Below are 22,120 nucleotides of genomic sequence, written 5' to 3' on the forward strand. Positions count from 1 at the left end.
ACAATTGCCGTATAGTTGGATCATGAATGTAGCCGTTTCTTTTAAGTATTAAAAAGTTCTAAAATACCCAATTTTTATGAGTTTGTGTCTGCCACCGCATTCAATTCAATATTATTTTTTCTCATCATATAAAATTAAAGCTTATTTCGTCTAACTTTTAATTTAAAATTACTGATTTATAATAACACATTCATGGGAGGTGTTTTGAATGTTTCTGGAAGACTGATCAATCGATTTTGTCGTCATATCAATTGTGTAATCACAATCAGTCATAATCAACGAATGATTGCAGAGATCAGTTTTACAGAAAGCCTCAAACGTACGAAAGCTATATTTAAATAGATTATGAACTAAAATTAATGTATTAACTAATTCTAATTGTTATTTTCATATCAATATTACTTACACTAGCATCGGATACGTGAAAGGTGCGTCGAGGCCAATGTAAGATCTAGATTTAAAACAATTGGCGCGTTGTTACGCTTTAGCTTCATGCAGCGATCAGACATTCCAATATTAAAGATTATTGTAAAATTAAGGTCAACGAAGCAAGAATATAATTACAATAAACTTTCAAAATCTCTGCTCCTAATAACATTATTGTTCTTGTTAAAGGAGGACGTCGCTTTACGCCTTGTATAGCGCTGTCACGCTTCCACAACTGCAATAACGTTAAACAATAAGGATTCGAATCAATTTAGTACTAAAAGTAAAGATCGATCAAAAAGTTGACAACTTTAGTATTGACCACTTACCTGTACCAAGGAACGTTTAACGACAGACATCTTACGAAAGTAACGATAGCAAAGGAACGTCTAACGTCTAATTGATTAGTGACTTCATGTTAACAGTAGAGGTCAGAGGGACTAGAAGCTTTTCCATTGCATTACAACGTATGGAAAAAATCCTGTGCATGGGAATGACGTGACGTGACTTTGACTTGTCAGTTCAATACATTTGAGCGATTCGTCAGCGTTAGCGCGAGGAGATATTGTAAACAGTCTACAGGTTCTAGTTTATAATACTATACTTGTCTCGTTGGACCTACATTGGTTTATTTTAAGGTCGGGGATAATACATGGTTTTAATCGTTTAGCAATTAAATACACTCATTAAGAACCTCACGCTGTTTTATCCATTTTTACTGTCAATCATTTTGTCTTCTTTGTAACTTTTACATATTTTTTGCGACCTTTGTTTTTTTTTTGCAAAATTATATGTATAATCCTTGCAAATAGCTAACAGACCTGGACAGAATTTTGTTCACTATTCTAAGGTTGCCGTCATTTTCCCTTAATATGACTAGGTTCCTTTCTGTTATAAATTTGTGAAGATTCCTATTATTTAACGAATAATGTATGTGGAAAATAAGCTAAAAACCAACCATGTATTGTTTCCAACTAAAGGAAATAATGGAGATTAATTAATTGTTTGATTTTATGAAATTTTATATTTTTTCTTAATGTTTTATGATTGATTGTAAATAATGTTTGTATTGTTATTTTGTTATAATATTTATAGTAACATTTGCTCTACTAAGTGCCTACGGAATTATTCTTATATGGAATGTAATAAAATGTTATATTTTTATCGTGTTTTTTTATTAACCTACTGCGAAAACGAAGAGTTTTTTAAAACTCCGAAGTATTTTAGTTAAGGTTATTTCAATACAATACTACCAGGCCTGTTACCGCCACATAAGTTCCCGTTAAATACCAGATGTTTTCAAACAAAGATATTTTGTTTCATTTTATCTGCTAGATAGCGGCTAATCAGTGATTGTGAAACAGGCGCTAAGTCTGTCAGTCTAACCAGATGCAGCTAAGTACTAGTGTTTTGCAGGGAGCGACTGCCTATCTGACCTCCTCAATCCTTTTTACTTGGGAAACACGATTAGTCAGACTTACTAACTTCGGACTACCCGTAACATGTATAAATAGCAGCCGGGACGCATGATTCAACGTGCCTTCCTAAACACGGGGGAGCTGGTTATGACAAACATGATCATCCATCTACACACTAATTACGTCGAACTTAGCTTTAAAACCTATGATTTATCAACTTACGCAGTTATAGCTTAGCCACGAGCTCCTTAATTCTAGACAGGTATGCACTGAATTTCTACACTGGAGGCTAACATTAAATTAGGAAAATTTGAAAGACCCCCGAAACTTATTATTGAAAATAAATACATATTGGAAATGAGTATTGATTTATTAATTCTTTAGTGCGGAAGGTTGTATTTTCATCGACTATTTTATTCTATTAGTAAGTTTTCGCAACACTAAACGACATCAAAATGTCAAACGTTTTATAAAATCAACGTCAAAACGTGATAATATCACGCATGGTGGTCGATTGTTTTTAAAAATACATTGAACCAAACATGAAAATCCCAGAGAAAAAGAAAGAAAAGAAGGATAAAACTAAAAAGAAACAGAATATTAAGCCGAAGAAGGAGCATGTCTTGATTGTAGCGCAAGAATTTAAGTTCGCGCGTTTATTATCGGGCAACGAAAAGAAAACGCGCGACCGTGTGCTTAAAACGTTAAAAAAATGGCTGTTAAACTGTTTTGAGAAGGGTTATGGTATGTATTAAATGAAATAATTATTATACGTTGACAATTTAGTTGTTTTCCGGCCAAAACCTTTTATGTTTGGTTTTAAAGTCAGTACTTAACCTCAAATTGTGACGCACTTGATTTGTAATAATACACGTTGTTTTTATTGTACAATGTTAAACTACTGATTTTATATCTACTGAGAATTCCGTACAAACACAAAAATTGCGAAATACTTTTTCTATTGATTTTCTGGAATACCTACTAATCTATACTAATATATAAAGCTGAAGAGTTTGTTTGTTTGTTTGAACGCGCTAATCTCAGGAACTACTGATTCAAATTGAAAAAATATTTTTGCGTTAAATAGACCATTCATCGAGGAAAGTTTTAGGCTATAAATCATCACGCTGCGACTAATAGGAGCGAAGATATAATGGCAAATGTGGAAAAAATATATATAAATATATATATAAATTGTAACTTATATCTTCTAACCACGCGGACGAAGTCGCGGGCAATGGCTAGTTACCTCTTATTAAGTAATTTAGTATTCGTGTTTACTATTTTATCCAGTAATTTTACAGTGAATCATTATCAAATTACATATTTTAAACCACAACTATAATTATTTTCATAAAATTCTAAACTGTATTCATGCTATATTTACTCAGACGAATATCACTGAACATTTCTGTCAAGTATTTGAGGTTGGACAGTCAAAGTCCTGTATTATAATTGGCCAATTTAAACTCAATGTTAAAGCAGTTACATTTGCTAGTCAATGGATACTGGTTGAAACTGTCTAGTATCAAAATCAAAAGTTTCTAGTTCAAATAGGCCATTTTCCAGGCACTTTTAAATGTTGCACTATACTCCATATGTTTAGGTGGATAACTAAAGGTAAACAATCTTGGTGTGCCTTTTTATACAAACATATTAAATGAAAGGAAGAAAAGGTTTTTAATTGGTACAGCATAAAAATTAAGTATAACATTTATAAAAAAAATGGTACCCTGCAGCTGCACTAAAAAAAAGGCCTCAGTTTAGCATTAATGCCAGGCAACTAGTGCCTGATGCTGATTTTCAACTGAGCCTTGGTGTTGAGTCACGGATGTCACCCATTTTCATATATATTACTTAAATAAGTATACAAATATATAGATAAATAAACAACTTATATATTTCAGTGGTATATTTCATTTGGTAATCTTTATTGTTGTTGTACGTTTGTTTTTAGTCAATTTTTATTTTTAAACTAAGTTTTTAGACAATAAGACACACCAAGATTGTTTACCTTTAGTTAACTACCTAAACAAAATGAGCATAGTAACTAGTTGCACCTAAGTTATCAAGCACCCTGTATAAGATAATGTGAAGTGTTGACAGATATTTGTTGCCTGATATGAGGTGTTGTATGTTTATTTTTTAGTTATATCAATAAGTAAAATGTTTTGTTTTTAGAATTCAAAGAGGATGACTTTATTAGAGTGTGGAAAGGATTGTTCTATGCTGTATGGATGTCAGACAAGCCACTTATACAGGTAAAATATGTTTGTAAACCATGAAAAAAATTACTCATTCCTCATTCTTTTAGTAATGAACAAGTTGTAAGCTGGGAATGTGTCCGGTTTCAGGATGGTTCTAGGTCTCCTTAAAACAATTTAGGTCTGTTTCATATTATCTGCTCAAATATAAGCTCCACCTTCATCTAATGTGGCCAAGAAGTTATATATGTAGTTTCATAAGGCGTCGTTTGTTGGATAGATTATGTTAGCTTTATGATGTTATAGTTATGTTTATTCATTCTTGTATTGGACTGCCATGTATCTATGTACAAAAGTGAAAACCCCTCAAAATTAAATAAATAAATAAATGCGGACAACATCACATACATTGTTCTGAACCCAAAGTAAGTTGCTATTTAAAGCACTTGTGTTATGGAATTCAGATACAACGAAGGCACCACCAACACCCAGACCCGAAACAATGTAGAAATGTGAATTTTTTACATTGACCCGACCGGGGATCGAACCCGGGACCTCAGAGCTAGCGACATTTTGAAACCGGTGCAAACGCCACTCGACCACGGAGGTCGTCAAAAGTTATGTTTCAATTTTACAATTATACCTTATCTTCTCAGGAGGAGTTATGTGAGAACATAGCAGGTGTCCTGGACCTGTTTCCCCCGGAGCAGCTCCAGGCCGCGCTGCTGATGTTCCATGCTGGACTGCGCGTGTTGGCCAGCGAGTGGTATGGCCTGGACCAGCATCGTACTGACAAGTTTTTGATGGTGAGTTCTGGTCTCATCTCCCAGTGTGAAAGATTTGAGAGCATGAATAGTGAAGTGGTATAGGTCAACATGCCAATCTCTTTGAGCGAAAGCATTTATGACCCGCAAACATGCAAGAAATACGCACAATGAGACCCGGCACAAGCCTTATGTAGCTTATTAGGGCTGATGTTGGAGCAGCAGAGGGGTTGTCCGAAAAGGACAACACTTTCGTGTACCCCCGTCCCGGTACACGAAAGGCAAAGGAAGGAAGGACCATGGGTGGATTTTAGTCAGTAGAAGTCTGACACTCTCTTCCGCTCAATCCAAAATGGAGGGCATTATTTGACAATTACCCATCTGAAAAAAAAAGACTTGGAACAGCTTGGTACATTTGTGGATTGAACCCTCACACGTAACCAGTCGGTTTGGCGTGCTGGTCTTTACCACTTGGCTATCCATATAGTCAAGTTACATAATAGCACGGTTGACAGCTACTGTTTGATATGAAAGCTATATAATATATGGTTGTCCGCAGTTGGTCCGTCGCTACCTCCGCGCGAGTCTCCGCTGCCTGGCGCGCTGTGACTGGAGTCTGAAAAGCTGTCAGCTCTACGCTAAAACACTGTCTGACAGTAATGGTGAGAATAATATTACTAACTAGCCGTTTCCCGCGGCTTCACCCGCGCGTAGTACTCGATCCCCGGTTTTCTCAATAAGAAACATTATAATGTATAATGTTTCTTTTTGTCTTTTCCGCAATTTTTCCATAATTTCTCACCGTTCAAACCTTCGCTGGACTGCTGCGAATATATCAAGACTAAAATAAGCCAAATCGGTTCAGTGGTTCTCCAGTTTTAGCGAGACTAACAAACAGCAATTCATCCCTACTAATAGTATAAATGCGAAAGTAACTCTGTCTGTCTGTTACGCTTTCACTTCTAAAGTAGTCTAAACCACTGAACTGGTTTTAATAAAATTTGGTACAGAGATAGAGTTAACCTTGAGAAAGAACATAGGATAGTTTTTATCCCGGACTTTTGAAGAGTTCTTTTGGAAACGCGATATTACCAAACTCGACGCGGGCGAAGCCGCGAGCGAAAAGCTAGTTTTTATATATAAGAAGATAAGCCAGTCAATAAACAATTATAAACCCACCAACACATTTGTTTATCAAATTTATCAATCATGTATCAGTGTACATGTTCTATTTCTCAAGCCCTTGATACCAATATTTAAAAAATTGTGATACACGAAGCACTTCAATGTAATTTTTGAAGAACATCTAGAATCTATTTTCATAGAAGGACACACATGACCAATGCACCTTTTATAAGATAAATACATATCTATGTTTAACAAGATCCAACAGACAAACTTTGTCGATAGTTTTGTGGGACATTGCACCAAATTAAATGTTTTTATCATGTGCCTTTCATTAAATAAATAATAAACTAAATCAAAATTAGGTTATCAGCTCAAGAAAAAATATTTTTTAATAACTTTCGTGCATTCTGGACTCGTTTGAAGTCCTTAATCATGAGCTGGCAAGAATCGAACTCCCAAGGCGATTATGAATAAAATAATAAAATAAATTGGTCTAGTGTGACAGCAGGTGGGTACGATTTCCAACCAGAACAAATTATAATGTGTGTGTCGGTGTAATTTACCTATAATAAGTATGTATGTATAAGTTTAGAAATATATAAGTATGTTTATCAGTTATCAAGTACTCATAATACAAGCTATGCTTAGTTTGATACTAGATAGCGTTTTGTATAAGTTGTGGAATATTGTATATTAATTTGTTTGACTATATTTGTTGTCCAGGTATATTTGCTGTGAAGACTCCACACTACGCGCGCAACGCCACGTCAATGCTACTGCATTTCGTTGACTGTTATCTTGAAGAGATTGCCAAGGTCAGTGAAATAACTAATTTATATCACTAACAATATAATATATGTACCATAAAAACAATAGGGTATTTGACAAAAAAACCTGTTTCGTCCGTTGGACAGAGTACCAAAAAAGATGGTTACGTATTTTTTCTTTTATCTCGTAAACTAAAACTGAAGGTGATACAGTGATTTAAAATCTCGTGTGACGTCACATACCAGTACGCTTTTAGCTAGCAAGTGATGTGTTAAGCGTCCACTACCATCCAACCCCAAGTACTTACCATCCAACCGTAAGTACTTACCATCCAACACCAAGTACTTACCATCCAACCGTAAGTACTTACCATCCAACACCAAGTACTTACCATCCAACCGTAAGTACTTACCATCCAACACCAAGTACTTACCATCCAACACCAAGTACTTACCATCCAACCGTAAGTACTTACCATCCAACACCAAGTACTTACCATCCAACCGTAAGCACTTACCCCCAAGTAAATTGCAACAATGGTGCATCTATAATTAAGACTCAAGCCATGATTCTGGATGTATGAAGGATTGCAACGCATTGCGTTGACGTGATTCTGGCTCTCCCGACATTCTAACCCGGATGACCCTGTATCCCCTCCCCCAGGTATCAGGCGGCAGTATCCCGGGCAGCAGCCTGTGCTCCCTGCTACAGCCTCTGCTGCAGTACCTGGTGTCGGGCGCGACCCCCTCCCTGCGTCAGGCCGCGCGGCGTCTGCTGAGCGCGCTGCTGCGACAGAGCCAGCCCGGGGTCATGTACCAGGAGGCCACGAGGGCTTGGCAGAAGGTCAGGATCTTAACTAATGACTGTTGTGAGGGTTCCGTACACGAAGGGTACAATAAATAGAGTTAATTTAGGATCTAAACTAATGGTTCTTGTAAGGGTTCCCTTATACAAATAGTACATATATTATTTGATGTATTTCTGTCCCCCGCTATAATAGCAAGTAATAAGAATACCTGTCAAATGCAAGTGAGATACCAGACACTGAATTTCGTAAAATTAGTTTAAAAAAAAAACAAATTTGCAAAAAATAAAGGTCACACATGTTTATGACTATACTTCTCCTTAATATGACTCACAATGACTTAATATAACTTGATTTAATTTTTTTATGTTTCTATTATTTGTTGTGGTTTATCTGCTGATAGACAAACGAGCAGAAAAAGACACAATAATAGACTTAGTAATAGTATTCTGTTTTAACCCTAAGGTTAATGAATGCTTTGAAACTCCGTGGTCGAGTGGCGTACGCACCGGTTTCAAGGTGTCGCTAGCTCTGAGGTCCCGGGTTCGATCCCCGGGCGGGTCAATGTAAAAATTCACATTTCTACATTGTCTCAGGTCTGGGTGTTTGTGGTACCTTCGTTGTATCTGAATTCCATAACACAAGTGCTTTAGCAACTTACTTTGGATTCAGAACAATGTATGTGATGTTGTCCGCATTTATTTAAATTCGTCTTATTTCTGTAAATCTCTCTAGAAAAAACTAAAAAGTAACGATCCTGTTATCAATAGAGCTCACCTTTAACTAATTTTCTGTGAAGTTTTAGTTTACATTATGCCAATCACTTTCGTAACCAACAGATGGGATGTCCCGAAGGCGGTCCGGAATCCTTGGAACTGGTGTCTGATGATGAAGACGATGATGAACAGAATGGCGTTGAAGTAACAGATGATGAAGATGAAAGGTGATAAATATTGCTATAATAATTTACACGGTCTCCTGTTGCTCTGAGGAACTAAGGGATGTTGGAGTTTGTCTTGGTCCGCTGGATATCTTCGACTTCCTTCGCCCAGCGGAAGGCGAAAGGTTGCTCCGCCTCTTACCGGTTTAAACAACCTGAGTGATTCTTCGTTCCTTATTCTCTTTTGCCGCCAGAAAAGTGGTATTTGACGTAACTTAACCCTTTCCGTTTACCAGGGATCACGATACCACAATTTAAACTTTAGCCTAACCTAGCCTAGTGATACGGTTGTTGGAATGCCAAGACAGAGGTCGTAGGTTCTAATCTCACGCACTAATGTCTCTTCGAATTTTCGAACGTATTAAAAGTAATAATCACTTTCAAAAGGCATCGTGAGGAAACTCACAATTTGTCAAGATTGTGTAAATCCAATTCAGTGATTTCAAAATCAAAATCAATTTATTTCAAATGCGCCGTTTCCAGGCACTCATAAAACTTCACAATAATGATTCTAAACTTTTAAAACGATTACTATTTAAACTCTGACACCAGGTTGTACATCAACCATACGATTTAAAGAAAAACCTAACTTTACCTCTTCTATTTCAGTACTCCCACAGCATTAGACCCTCGCGCCGGCCGAGTAGACGTGGTACTGCCGACACTGCCGGTACCTGCAGAAGAGCTGGCGACCCTCATACGAAGCTTACTGCCCACTGCAGCATCAGGCAGACATAAGACGCTGAGGATATGCTTGGAAAGGTATTTATTTACTTATTACAAAAGGGAGTCATTTACTAAGGAATTTTGTTCTTTTGTTGTAGGGATTTTATAAATACTCAAATCACATGCATCTACACATCCAGACTTACACAAGAGCATTAGTGGATCAAATAAATGCTTGTCCTATACGCAGGAATCATACTATAATTGTGTAATACATATTGTAATTGTGATATAAATAATTCAAGCTCTAACATTTTCTCAACCATATTGAAGTCATCCTTCAGTTTAATAAAATTCCAACAGAAGGTACGGGAATGTCTACAATAAGGATGATGACAATTTTTATTTGCAGTGTCCGTCTTGTAGTTTTCTGTATAATAATGAATACGTATTTTTTTTATTCGTCCCGCAACCAAAAATTGACCAAATTACAGTGAATTAAACTTACGCGTGACGTCACGATTGTGTATAAATTTTACCATATCGTTACGTCACAAGCCCCCTCTCCTAAACTTCAAAGCAGTCAATCTTTGTCAATTCTAGTTTTTCTGAAAAAGGAAAAAATACGTGTCTCATACTTTTCAATTATCTAACTGAGGGACTAATTAGATTTTTTCCTTTTATACCCAGTCGTCATCCCTATTACTTGCTATAACCATCACTCACAAACCCCACGATAAAAAACCGTCCACTTCATAAAATAACATAAAATTTTCCATTATTAAATGATGCAACGGTTTATTCACACGTATTTATCGTATCGCCCGACTAGTTTCAGACCCAACCTCTGTCCAATCATGAGCTGAGACAGCGGCTCATGATTAAATAATGATTGTGCATCATTAATAATGAATCCGTCTCACGATAGTTACAATAAAAATTTAAATTTCTTTATCCAGATTCGAGCAGCTATCCCGTAACGAGTATCCTCTCCGCGTCCAGACTCACACAGAGGACGAGGAGCCTTCTCCTCCGGCGAGGGTCAGGAGGAACAGGTCTGCTGCAGCCTTGCATGCGCTCGAGAAGAAACTCGTCGCAAACTCTGATGAACTGGCGTTGAGAGGTGAGTAATCAAGCAAATAGCTTTATCTTATTGAAAAGATGCTATATATGGGATTCAATTTTGTTGGTAGTGGGGGTTTACCAAACATTCAAGATTTTCAGACTCGGAACAAACATTTGTGGATCAAACAAATGTGATTCTTCGTTTCGTACTACCTGGTGTCAGAGTTTAGTAGCTCGTAGAGACTTAAAAAAAAAATTACAGTGATAATATCTCTTTAGTACTTTCATTCACAAACTCCTTCCAGAACCTAAATATTTGCCTTCCTGCATAAACTTTAAAGTTCTCAATTTATCTCTGGATAATACATGTTTCAAGTCTTAACTACCTTATTAAAATGTATTATTTTTATTAAACACGAAACTAAACTATTATCTATAATCACCCAGGTCTAAGCCGCAAACACCGCAAGCGCCTGCTGGCTAAAAGTCGCGCTGGAGCCAGCATCGTGGAAGAAACACTCCGCGTCCGAGAGAAACTTAGCACACAAGCTGTGAGTATACGACTACTGGAGTACACAACACCAGGCTTAATGCTAGGCGGCCCAGCTAGTCGCGCAGACCATACGCAAGCGATCTCGTGAATGGGCTGTAATTAAACGAAACTGTATTGACACTTTAATTTGAGATTTGACTCATAATTCGAAGACAGTTTTCATTTTGCCCCGCTGGCTCTAGTGACAAACACACACATAATTCACAAGAATAAATTAATATAAAATTGCGAATTAGATTTTTTTTAAGAGACATCCAAGCTACGTTATTCCCGGTACTTTTTATTTGGCTTGATGGAAACGGCTTCAGCCGTTATCTTACTTACATTTCTTTATGAAAACGAATAGAAAGTATTAAAAATATGCCTATAGATAACCATGTTTCATTTACATAATATGTATCCCTTTTCAGAATGGCGATTGGATCGTGGAACCGGCAGAGCCTGAACCCAAAAAACTAAAACAAACTCCAGCTAAAAACGAGAAGAAACGCAAAAACAAAGCGATGGACGCCGGCGACAAGAAAAGACGCAAACCCGACACCAACATCAAAGAGGCCGCCGAACAGGAACGACTAAAAGTCGCAGAGAAACCCCAAGTAGTGAATAAGCTAGAAAATAACCTCAAAAAAGTAGTCAATGGAAAAATCGAAAAGAAGACCTTACAAAATGGAAATGTCGAGAAAAAAGACAAAGCAAAACTCAAAAAAAGTAATCAAAATAAACTCAGCCCGCAAGTACCGAAACCTACAGTTAACAATATCCCAGAAAAACAAAATAATATAAACAAAAAAGAAATAGTTACCCCGAAATTAGTCCAAAACAAAAATCCAAAAACTCTAGCAGAGAAATCAAAAAATGTCAAACAACCAACAGTCTTAGTGAACAAGGTCAAAACATTTCAAAAACAGACGAAAAAAATAGAAAATTCAGATAAAAATAACCATTTTGATACGCCTAAGAAAGTCAAGTTTGTGCTAAAAAACAATTCTATGCAACAACCGTTTGACTATTATAAGAGCGTTAGGCAAAGCCCTAATATTCCCTTTGACAGCTCTAGAAAACCAAGCAAGACCAACTTGAAACCTTCAACGCCCTCTCCCATTAATCCTTTTTTCAAAAAGAAGTTAAAACTAAGGAAATAAAGTGTATTTAAGTTTTTAGTAAAAGTTTAAATTGTGTCTCCCTATTGTGGTTTTAATTTAAATATATTTGTGGGATAATGTCAAAATTGAATCATGTCTAATAATTTTAAAGATATGAAATATTTCCTGTTTTTAACCAATTTTCGAAAGTCACTGTCTCATATTCTGAATGAGATTAAATAGTTTTAAAATAATTATTTTTAACTTTAAAGTATACAAGATAAAATTAAGAAGAAAGAAACAGAACATCCAATCGTTGATCTGTTTTAGTGCTAAAGTGCCACAGACAGACACACAAACTCATAGCAACAAACTTTCTTATTTTTTTTTTAAAGAGAAATATTTGTTTTTGTTACGGCTTCAATCAATTTATCATAAATTTCGGTCATGATTACTTTTATTTATTTGAAGATCCCATATCTTCAATTCGACAGACATATGGCTATATAACACTTAGGAGTTTCCGTGACTACATTCTAAAGTTACACAAATTATCTTATCTCGGATGGTAGACATAAAAATCATAAATTAATTGTATATTTATGTATATGTTCTGGTTCTATTGTCTTGTAACATCTGTAAATATGTCTCCCGAGCTGATTAAATTATCCATTTCCGTGCTTAGAATTATGCAAACGAGTATTTTTATACACATAACTCATTTGTTATTTGTATAAACTTTAACACATGGAATATAATTTTCACGGTTCCCTGCCGAAAGGGTAGTTTCGGCTATCTATTTGTCACTTGACTGTATCTCATAAAACGCGTAAAAATGCCATAGCACCCTTTTTTTCGCAATAATTGTGGAAATTAAGTTAGATTTTTTAGTTATGGGTCATAATGACCCAGTAGCTATTATAAGAGAGACCTTGTGTAGGTAAATTGTTGTATTTTCGTTTTTGCCTGTAGTTACCTATGTATATAGTTGTGACTGCGAGGGATCGCTTATGTGTTACATTCAATAAATATGAAGTTTGAAAATATAGAATTCGTTTTATTTCATTTATAAATTTCTCTCGTTTGTTTTGACTCAAGTTTCACCTGTCCCTTTGTCTGTAAACAAATCTTGCAAGTTAAAGACCCACTTCCCGGTTTCCGATTGAGATGAAAGTTTGCTCAAGTTTAATTCGTAGCAAAATGGATTGATTTTTGAAAAAAATTCAATTTATGATTAAGTTTGACATTCTTGTCTAACTGGAGTTGGGATATTCGTCGCAAATCTGATTTTGAACCAAATTGAACAACAGTACAGATCTCAAACCCATGGGCTTAAATTGATACAAACAGCCTATCACAGTACCCATCTATGATTACTCAAGTATGTCCTGGGTGGGAATCGAACCCACGACCTCCGGTTTAACAGTCAGGGCCAGTGACTTGACTACTTAACCATCTGGCTTCTATATAGCAGCAAGATATATCAGCTAAGCAAATTGGTGTTTATTTACTAACAAATAAGATTGAACATCAGTTTGGATTAATATCTCCCATCTATGCCCACAACTGGGCAAAAGTCTCATTCCATTTTTCTTTCCCATCTGAACAATTTTCCTAATTTCGTAAAGTAAATCAAAAAACTCAAAAATTTTCGATTTTATATTTTTTTTTACTTTTCCTGTACAATGCATCACAAACGTTAAAATAAAGGGATATTGAAAATAACCGGTTATTTACACGAATAAGCTTCAAAATTATTTTACAATAATTTATTGCTTAAAATTAAAATGTACAAAGGAAATCTACACTGAGATTTATACTATCAATGTTGCGCTTAACTAATAACCGGTGTTTACCGATACACGAAAACCGTAAAAACCGGAAATGGCCAAATTGCCTCGGATAACATCATCATTTTAAGATCCGGTTTCTTGAACTTTTAATTTCTTGGGTGTTTTACGGTATTTCCGGTTTTTTGTTAGTTTGTTTATCGGTCAATCTCCCCGAAGACCACGTCCAGGGTCCCGATGATGGCCACAATGTCTGCCAACATGGAGTTCTTGCCGATCTTCTCGAGCGCTGCCAAGTGAGCGAAGCCAGGGGCCTTGATCTTGCATCTGTGGAGTTGGTCATTTTTTTAGTATATGTTACAAGATATTGTTACAGATAGCATGTTTGATTGGTATTTGAAACTACATATTTCATGCTACAACGCTTGTAGGTATTTAGAGCAAGTGTGGACGAATGGTGCAATGTTTTTTTTAAACAGCCTTTATCAAATAACCATTTGATCTTCTATCAAATTTTGATCATATAATGACATCTTTGCATAAAGAAAGCTTTTCTTCTTGATAATCTTGCTGTTCGTTAGTCTCGCTATAACTCGAGAACGGCTGAACCGATTTGGCTTATTTTAACCTTGAAATATTCGTGAAAGTCCAGGGAAGGTTTGAACGGTGAGAAATTTCGAAAAAATGGGGAGAAGACAAAAAAATGATGATGATGTTTCTTAAGGAGAATACCGAAAAATTACCAGGTACTTCCCCGGTAAATTTTCGTTATTTCGCGGGTGGAACCGCGGGAAACAGCTAGTTGAATATATTTATTTATTTGCGTAGTTGTCTTGGTTTATGATTCATTCAAACAATTTAGAATAAGATCCGATTTAAAAACGTAGTCAACCATAGCCGTTATAAAACCTTGTCTACAGTACCTGTAAGGCTTGGACCCTCCGTCAGACACGAGATAGATCCCGAACTCTCCCTTGGGCGCCTCCACGGCCGTGTAGGTGGCGCCGGGAGGGACCTGGTAGCCCTGAGTGAACAGCTTGAAGTGGTGGATCAGGGCCTCCATTGATGTCTGGGGAGGGAAAGACAAAATATTTTAATACACATATTTTACGCGTTGTTTGTGCGCAAATGATTCCGATAGTACTAAACACATTTTAATGAATTTTAACACGTTTATAGGAGTTTAATCCAATTAGAAAATAATATAATCTACAACGCAATTTATTATTTTACTGTAAATTATTTGACAGACAACTGTTCTGGAAAGTTATAACAAAGAAATGTTACATTTAGGTTGTAAGTTCCTGATAGTAATTATATCTTTATAATCACGCGGGAAATTGTAATTTAGGTATTTACAAGGTAATATATAATAATAATCGTAAACATATATGAGCATCTTAAGAACATTTTTGACTGTACAGTGTAATTTTTATACCAATGACATTTTAAGATCAATATGAGTAATTTTTATAACAATTACCGACATAACAAGCATTTACCATACTGAAAATCAATAGTTTCAACAAATAATGTACAACACGAAGACATCACCTTTCACCTTCCATCACCACGCTGATGATAAGGGGCCCTTTTCGGTAAGGCGGGGAATCCTCGTGCACACCCACTCCCTCGGAGGAGGAAATGGGTAGTGTCAGACTCTTACCGACTAAACCTGGACCGGCGCGCTACGTCATCCGCGTTTTTGTGTCGGTGTATGGCAATGCGTTGCAATCCTCCATGCACATGATGATGTCACGTACCTTCATCTCCTCGCGCGAGGGCGGCGTGAGCTTGGCGTCGTCAGTCTTCACCTCTCCGGCCGGCATCTGGTTCAGGCACTGGTCGATGATGCGAAGCGACTGGCGCATCTCTTCCACACGGCATAAGTACCTGAATGAGGAAGATGGAAGGAACATCTGTGAATGCTGGAGTGAGATGGTAGAGTACATAAGAGAAAGAGCAAGAGATATGTGTGGGGAATCAAATGGTAAAGATTTGCTAGACAGGAATACGTGATGGTGGAATGAAGAGGTACCAAACGTCCTGAGAGATAGACTTAAAACCAGCTTCAGATTGTGACTGAACGGATAGCCGAGTGGTTGAGGTCACCAAACGCCAAACCCACTGTGCTTGAAGTGTTGTGCAGACAAGCATTTGTGTGATCCACGAGTGCTTGTCTCAAGTATTCGTGAATCAGACAAGTGTGGGTGTCTTTGTGCATGTGAATTGTATGTTTGTGAAACTCCCCGCGACACAAGGATCAAATTCCTGAATGCAAGAGTCGTAAGCATCTAGGAAACGGTGAAGTTAGGGCAAAACTGATTCCTGTCTAATGTAATTTGACATTTAAAAAGTGCAGAGAGTGCAAAATTAGGCTACCAAATGGTAGCCTAATTTTAACAAATGAATTTTGATTATAATTCAGCACATTTTTCTATCTATAATATTGAAAAAGTTGTGATAAAACATAGTAATCTTTAGGAATGTCACTTGAATAACTTAAAGTAGCATACCTGTCGTAGCAGTCCCCGTTGGTCCCGATGGGGACGTCGAAGTCGACGAGGTGGTACGCGTCGTAGGGCTGCGACTTGCGGAGGTCCCACTTGATACCAGACCCGCGGAGCATCACACCACTGGGGGAAACATAATTCATCAGCATTCATCTTGGGATCTTATCACCCTTCGATCAACTTTCTGGTGGGAGTAACCACCAACACCAGCATACCCAAGGGGGGTGGGCTTAAGGCAGGTCAAAAAATCTGCCAAAACTAACAGTAACATGGAAATATACAATTCAATCAATTAAAAAGCATCATTAACCGAAACCACTTCGAAATTCAAGAGAAGCAGATTAAAAATTCCATTCATTTAGGATCTTATGAAAATGGTATAAAAAATAAATGTGTCTTTGTGCCTAAAATGTAAAAACCAATGTAAAATAACAATAAAGAATACCAAATTAATTCTGAAATATATCTGTCTTTATTTATTTAGTATGTGTTTGTATAGAAAGAGATACCAAGATTGTTTCCTTTTTATTGTTAAGTTAAATTATAAATATTTAAACATATTTGTCTATCAATGAATTTATTTATTATTTATATATATCATATTGGCGATCTCCTGCGCCTTCATATTCGCGTAGCTTCATATGCGCATAGTCCTGTATTTTTTAAGTCGATTATAACAGATAATTAGATAATTTAAGTTTTTTTCGCGTGAAAGAGAAACAAACTTACATTCAAATTGAGTGTAGGATTGCATGTATCGTGGTACGAACTTTTCAACAGAATTTTGAAGGCAAAATAAATAATGATGTTAATCCCAACCTGAAGCCATAATTGAGTGCGTCCTGCGCGGTGACCACTCCTATGTCCTTGGTCCTCTGCACCCAGATCCTGTTCGTGGTGAGCACGTCCTCAACCTCGTCCAGGCGCTCGGCGAACTTGTACGCGAACTCGTATATATCGTCCATCAGACCTATTGGCATGTCCTGAAAGTAGATGGGTGATTGAATAAATAAGGCGCGAATGAACGTGATAAAAAGAAAGCGGGTATATAATTGTGACACGCGATTGAAGTAAAACATTTTTCATTTTTTTTATGGATTTGTTTGTAAATCATCTATTGAAAAAATCTAATATATTTAAAACAAGGATGGCACAGAAATATGGAGCCATATTGCCGTAACTAACTTCCGTTGCATGGGGTCGTCCAATCTAATCGCGCTTAAAAAGATTTACTCCCAAAAGGATATATACGGCCGAAATGAGTAACTCTTTTAAAGGTCGGTTAAATCTATAAGACTATGCTGCTGTTTCTATTTAAATGATTTTTCTCACAGAGCGAGTGGTATTAGGTTGCGACGCCGAACCGCGTTCAATCCCCGCGTAGGACTGCAGTTGTGTGATCCACGAATGCTTGTCCTGCGTCTGGGTGTCTTTGTGCATGTGACTTGAATGTTTTCAAAAACCTCCGCGACACCTGACACCCCCCCCAGGGGAGCAAATAAGTAGTGTCAGACTCTTGCTGACTAAATCTGAACCACCGTGCAACGTCTTTCGCAATTCATAAAGAATAAAATTAAGACAGTTGAGTCTGACAATTCGACACTTCTTTTCGGAGTGGTAAATTTTTTAAGATTTCTAGGCTGGCTAAATTTATGATAACTCGCTAAGGACCTCTTGTGACCTCCGAAATATAATAAAACAAACTGGGTGAGCTAAATAAAACCGTTTAAAAACAGATATTGCAAAGTGGTTTCTTAGGTTTACGCGAATGTTAGACATGGAAATGAAACTACTTTTAGTTCCCGAGTCTGCCCGTGACCATGATACCTGCAAAGGTTTCGAAACGTCGGGAACTAAAATCTAAAATTAAACCGCGATAAAATCCGTAAAAGTAGTTTCATTTCAAAGATGAAATATCTTTGAAATGAACTTATCTTCATAATAGTTAAGCCAATTTTGAGTAATAAATTTCCTATAAATCTCCACTCACCAGAGACACTCCCCCTGGCCTGATGTAGGCGGCGTGCATCCTGGCGCCGCTGACTCTCTCGTAGAACTCCATCATCTTCTCTCGCTCCTCGAACAGCCAGAAGAAGGGAGTGAGCGCGCCCACGTCCAGGGCGTGAGTGCCGACAGCCATTATGTGGTTCAGTATACGTGTTATTTCGGCGAAGAGAGCTGGGGAGAAATTGGTGGATATATCAGAATTAAATTTAGATAAAAAAAAATACTTGGTTTTTAGCCAACGATGCAAAAGGAGGCGTGTTATAAGCTTGTACGAGTCTGGCTGTCTGTGGCATTATAGCTCCCGACAGATTGAACAATCTCAATTTATTTTGTTTTGAATTAAATGTGAATTATTTGCGAGTGTTCTTAGACACATTTGATGAAAATCGGCACTTGGTTAGTATTTTATAGGGTATTTAACTAAATCTTATAATATAAATCAGCACAGTCCGTCAGGTAGATTTCCAAAAAAATATTGAAAAAGTAAGGGAGGTAAAAACCACTAAGTTTGGTAGTTGATGCCAAAAACATCATTTGCAAGTAAAAAGAGTACTGGTAAGTGACGTCACACGAGATTTTAAGATTTTACGAGACTTTGGACATCTGTCTGACGGACTATAAAGATTTATAATATTAGATTTAGGACCGATTTCTCAATCGTCAGTTTACTTTTATCTCAGGAATAAATATGGCTATTTGACATATTCTCTATACAAAAGCTGTCAAAACGTCCACGCCGAAAAATAGGCCCTTTTACCGTAACAAATAAAAGTTATCTGACGATTGAAAGATCGGGCTTTAGTCAAATACTCGGTTCTGATCATGATCACTTACTCCTAATATACTTGGCTCGGAGCGGTATATCAATGTTGAGCAGCTTCTCAACAGCGAGACTGTAGCACTGCTCGTTGCACATCATGGACACGTAGTCCAGCCGGTCGAAGTAGGGCAGGGCTTGGGTGAAGGTCTTGTACTCAATGAGCTTCTCCGTGCCACGGTGCAGGAGGCCGATGTGGGGGTCGGCAGCGCGGACAGTCTGGGGAAAGAGAACAGGGTTAAAAAAAACCACGGCTTGCACTCCGGGAGTGCCGGCAGAAGTGAAAACTTCAATATTAACGTTGTGTATTTTTTATATTTTGGAAGTGTTATGGAATAATTTTGTAAGAAATGATTTTAATTATCATTATAAAAGTTCTATCATTTATGTGGTAGAATTCAGAATTTATTTAGTTTAGATGTTTTCACCCATACAAAAAAAAGTGCTCAGCGCCGCTAAGAGGTTTTCTCTTCGAAAAATCTGAAACCCCACGTTTTTAAATGTCTCTCCATTCAATTTTTTTGCAAAATCGGTCCAGCTATGTTTATAGTTTTAAATTGCATTGTCATCGGGTTTGAAACTACCCTGAAAATTTCAGCCTGCTAGCTTATCAGGAAGTGCCTCAAAATTGAGTTGCGATAATCAAGTGGTAGCCACCTTTTGAGGCATGTGAGCGGTATACACGGAAGACGCCATTTTTATTTTGTGTTTTGTCTAAGCCCATGCCTCTCACATACTTCTGAAGCTGACTGGGTAGCCTTGCTAACTATAGTGTATATTTACCTCCCCGTCCAACTCGAGTACCAGACGCAGCACACCGTGGGCAGCGGGATGCTGGGGACCGAAGTTCAGCACCATGTTACGGACCTTCTTCTCACCGGGAGCAATCACACCTGTGAAGGGGAGAAGAGAATTATTCTCCATTGGATTAGGTTTTAGGTTACTTTTCTTTTCTTATAATAGGGTATCTAAATCTTGGTGTACTTTTATACAAACACGTATTAAACAACTAATAGTGTCAATGGTGTTTTATATGCGGGTACTACTTATAAATAAGCACACTATATATAACAAAAGCCTGCGAGAATCACAGGTATGATATACACTTGAAGTTTTTATGCAGAATTGATTACATGTTTGGCAAATTGAAGATTACCTAATAATAAACAAAATTTGTTATACTCATTAAAACCCCTTAGTTTTCAATTCTACCATTTAAGGTAAGTTATTGAAAAAACTTGGCCATAAACCAAAAAATTATAATATAAGACTTATTTCTCAAATTTACCTAATAATATCCTTTGTTCATCCTTACTGTTGACTGTGCTTAATAAATGAATACATTTGCTCAACTTTATTGCGTTTTTTTATATACTTACACTTATTTTACACATTACATTTACTTACTATGGTAAGGAGGGTGTTTCAGCAGGGAGGTGACCTCATCAGGGTACATGACGGCTCCCTCGAACTGCTTCACATACTCCTGGTCCGGCATCCATCGATGGGCACCGCGCTGGTTGCTGCAGATCATCAGAACATGATACACAAAGAACTGTAAGCTAGACTGAATTAATATTCATATCATTTATTTGCAATCCACAATGTTTTGAAGTTGTTACAGTATATTAATTCAATTTACTTTGTGACAATTCAGCAAAAGATACAATAATAAAATATTGTTTGAGATGAAAGCTCATAACTTGAAAAAAGGTTGTGAAATCTTGTTTCAGCAACCTATATATTTCTAACATATATATCTACATTTACGGACAAGTTTTAATTTAAAATCAATTATCTAGCTTTTTAGTCCTACTTCTAAACATCAACGAGTATTAGTTAAGGAAAGATGTGTTGTTTATTTTCGAGAGGCAACCATGTAAGTGTCACAACGGTATTTTTTTATATCTTTAGGACAGCGTCGGTAATTTTGAATAATGAAGTACGGGACATCATCATAAACTTATTTAATTAACGAAATACAGGCGTAAGATAGCTTTTTAACCTCAAATGTTACATAATTTGATTACTACAACAACACTACGTTTTGTGCCGTTATTTATACTTTAAAGTTACAATAACTCACTTCACATTGTAAACAGCTGGTAAATTCTTTAACAGAGCCGTTGTTTGGCCTGCATTTGCGGATTTTCGCAGCAAAACATTGAGTAAAGAGGCCATTTTTGACGGGACTACGTTCCGTCCGTATGAAAATATGAAGAAAGGTAATCTGTCAAGATTTCTGACGTTTGTGAAAATGTGACATAATAACGATGCTTTGTTTCGATCAGCTGCTTTATGAAAAAACTAAAATTAGTTTCATTTCATAAATTTACTAAGAATTAAAATATGCAGTAAAGAAAAAGTGGAGCATTTGATTTTAAAATTATGTTACATTTTTTTACAAACATCATTGCCGTTCATCCAAATTAAAAATGCGTGAATTGAAACGTACTGGACCGTAAACGTCAACGGTATTGATTAGGTGTATTCATGTTGGCGTTATTTTGCTCAATAATTACAATTGATCATCAAAGACAAGTAATGTTATTATTCCTGTAAAGAATTCAAAATGCATAAAAGCTAGGCTTTTACCCTTTCTTCTCTATTTATCTTATCCCTGGTAGATCATTCCCACAAATAATTAACTAAGATCTTTGCATCAGGTACAATGAATACAGTGAAGCTATTTTATCCCCTGCCGGATGAGCGGGATTTTCCGAAAGGGTTAATGTGACCCTGGTAGACGAAGGGCAAAGGAAGGAACATGGGTTGGTTTTTAGTCTGTAGACGTCTGACACTCCCTTCCGCTCAACTCAAAGCGAAAGGAGTCATTCGATGATTTCTCCTCCGAATTTTTTTTTTATTTTGTTAAAATTATATTATATTCAGAGAGACCTACTTTGAACTGCTCGTAATAGAAAGGATTCTTGCTTAATTAAAGTAAATGGAACTTGATATTATCCTACTATCCATTTTTTTTTTATAATTAGTGGTACTTAATAAGCTTCCTAACAACAGGATAATTAAGCGTTTTTCTTGTCAGAGGACAGTTCAAATGCCAAGTAAAATAAAACAACAAATTTTTCACAATAATTTCATTACAAAGATTTTCTTTATTCCATACAAAATACATGGTTACATGTCGAGTCCTTATTTAAGTAATTTATTGAG

General features: G+C 36.6%; 2 protein-coding genes across 2 annotated transcripts; one reads left to right on the plus strand and one right to left on the minus strand.

The window, feature by feature from the left end:
• Positions 1-2,244: 2,244 nt before the first annotated feature.
• Positions 2,245-12,865, plus strand: LOC113502729 (ribosomal RNA processing protein 1 homolog). Its single transcript, XM_026884389.1, has 11 exons — positions 2,245-2,588; positions 4,026-4,105; positions 4,705-4,854; positions 5,372-5,474; positions 6,664-6,755; positions 7,372-7,551; positions 8,353-8,456; positions 9,063-9,215; positions 10,079-10,242; positions 10,632-10,735; positions 11,148-12,865. The coding sequence occupies exons 1-11, from the start codon at positions 2,387-2,389 to the stop codon at positions 11,877-11,879; spliced, it is 2,064 nt and encodes a 687-aa protein (XP_026740190.1). The 5' UTR covers positions 2,245-2,386; the 3' UTR covers positions 11,880-12,865.
• Positions 12,866-13,465: 600 nt separating this feature from the next.
• Positions 13,466-21,170, minus strand: LOC113502730 (NADH-ubiquinone oxidoreductase 49 kDa subunit). Its single transcript, XM_026884390.1, has 10 exons — positions 21,033-21,170; positions 20,354-20,469; positions 19,730-19,839; positions 18,964-19,165; positions 18,113-18,300; positions 16,942-17,105; positions 16,126-16,245; positions 15,373-15,502; positions 14,533-14,678; positions 13,466-13,936 (listed from the first exon to the last, which is right to left on the minus strand). The coding sequence occupies exons 1-10, from the start codon at positions 21,125-21,127 to the stop codon at positions 13,807-13,809; spliced, it is 1,401 nt and encodes a 466-aa protein (XP_026740191.1). The 5' UTR covers positions 21,128-21,170; the 3' UTR covers positions 13,466-13,806.
• Positions 21,171-22,120: the final 950 nt, after the last annotated feature.

This window comes from Trichoplusia ni, chromosome 17 (assembly GCF_003590095.1).
Source record: "Trichoplusia ni isolate ovarian cell line Hi5 chromosome 17, tn1, whole genome shotgun sequence".
Taxonomy (NCBI): domain Eukaryota; kingdom Metazoa; phylum Arthropoda; class Insecta; order Lepidoptera; family Noctuidae; genus Trichoplusia; species Trichoplusia ni.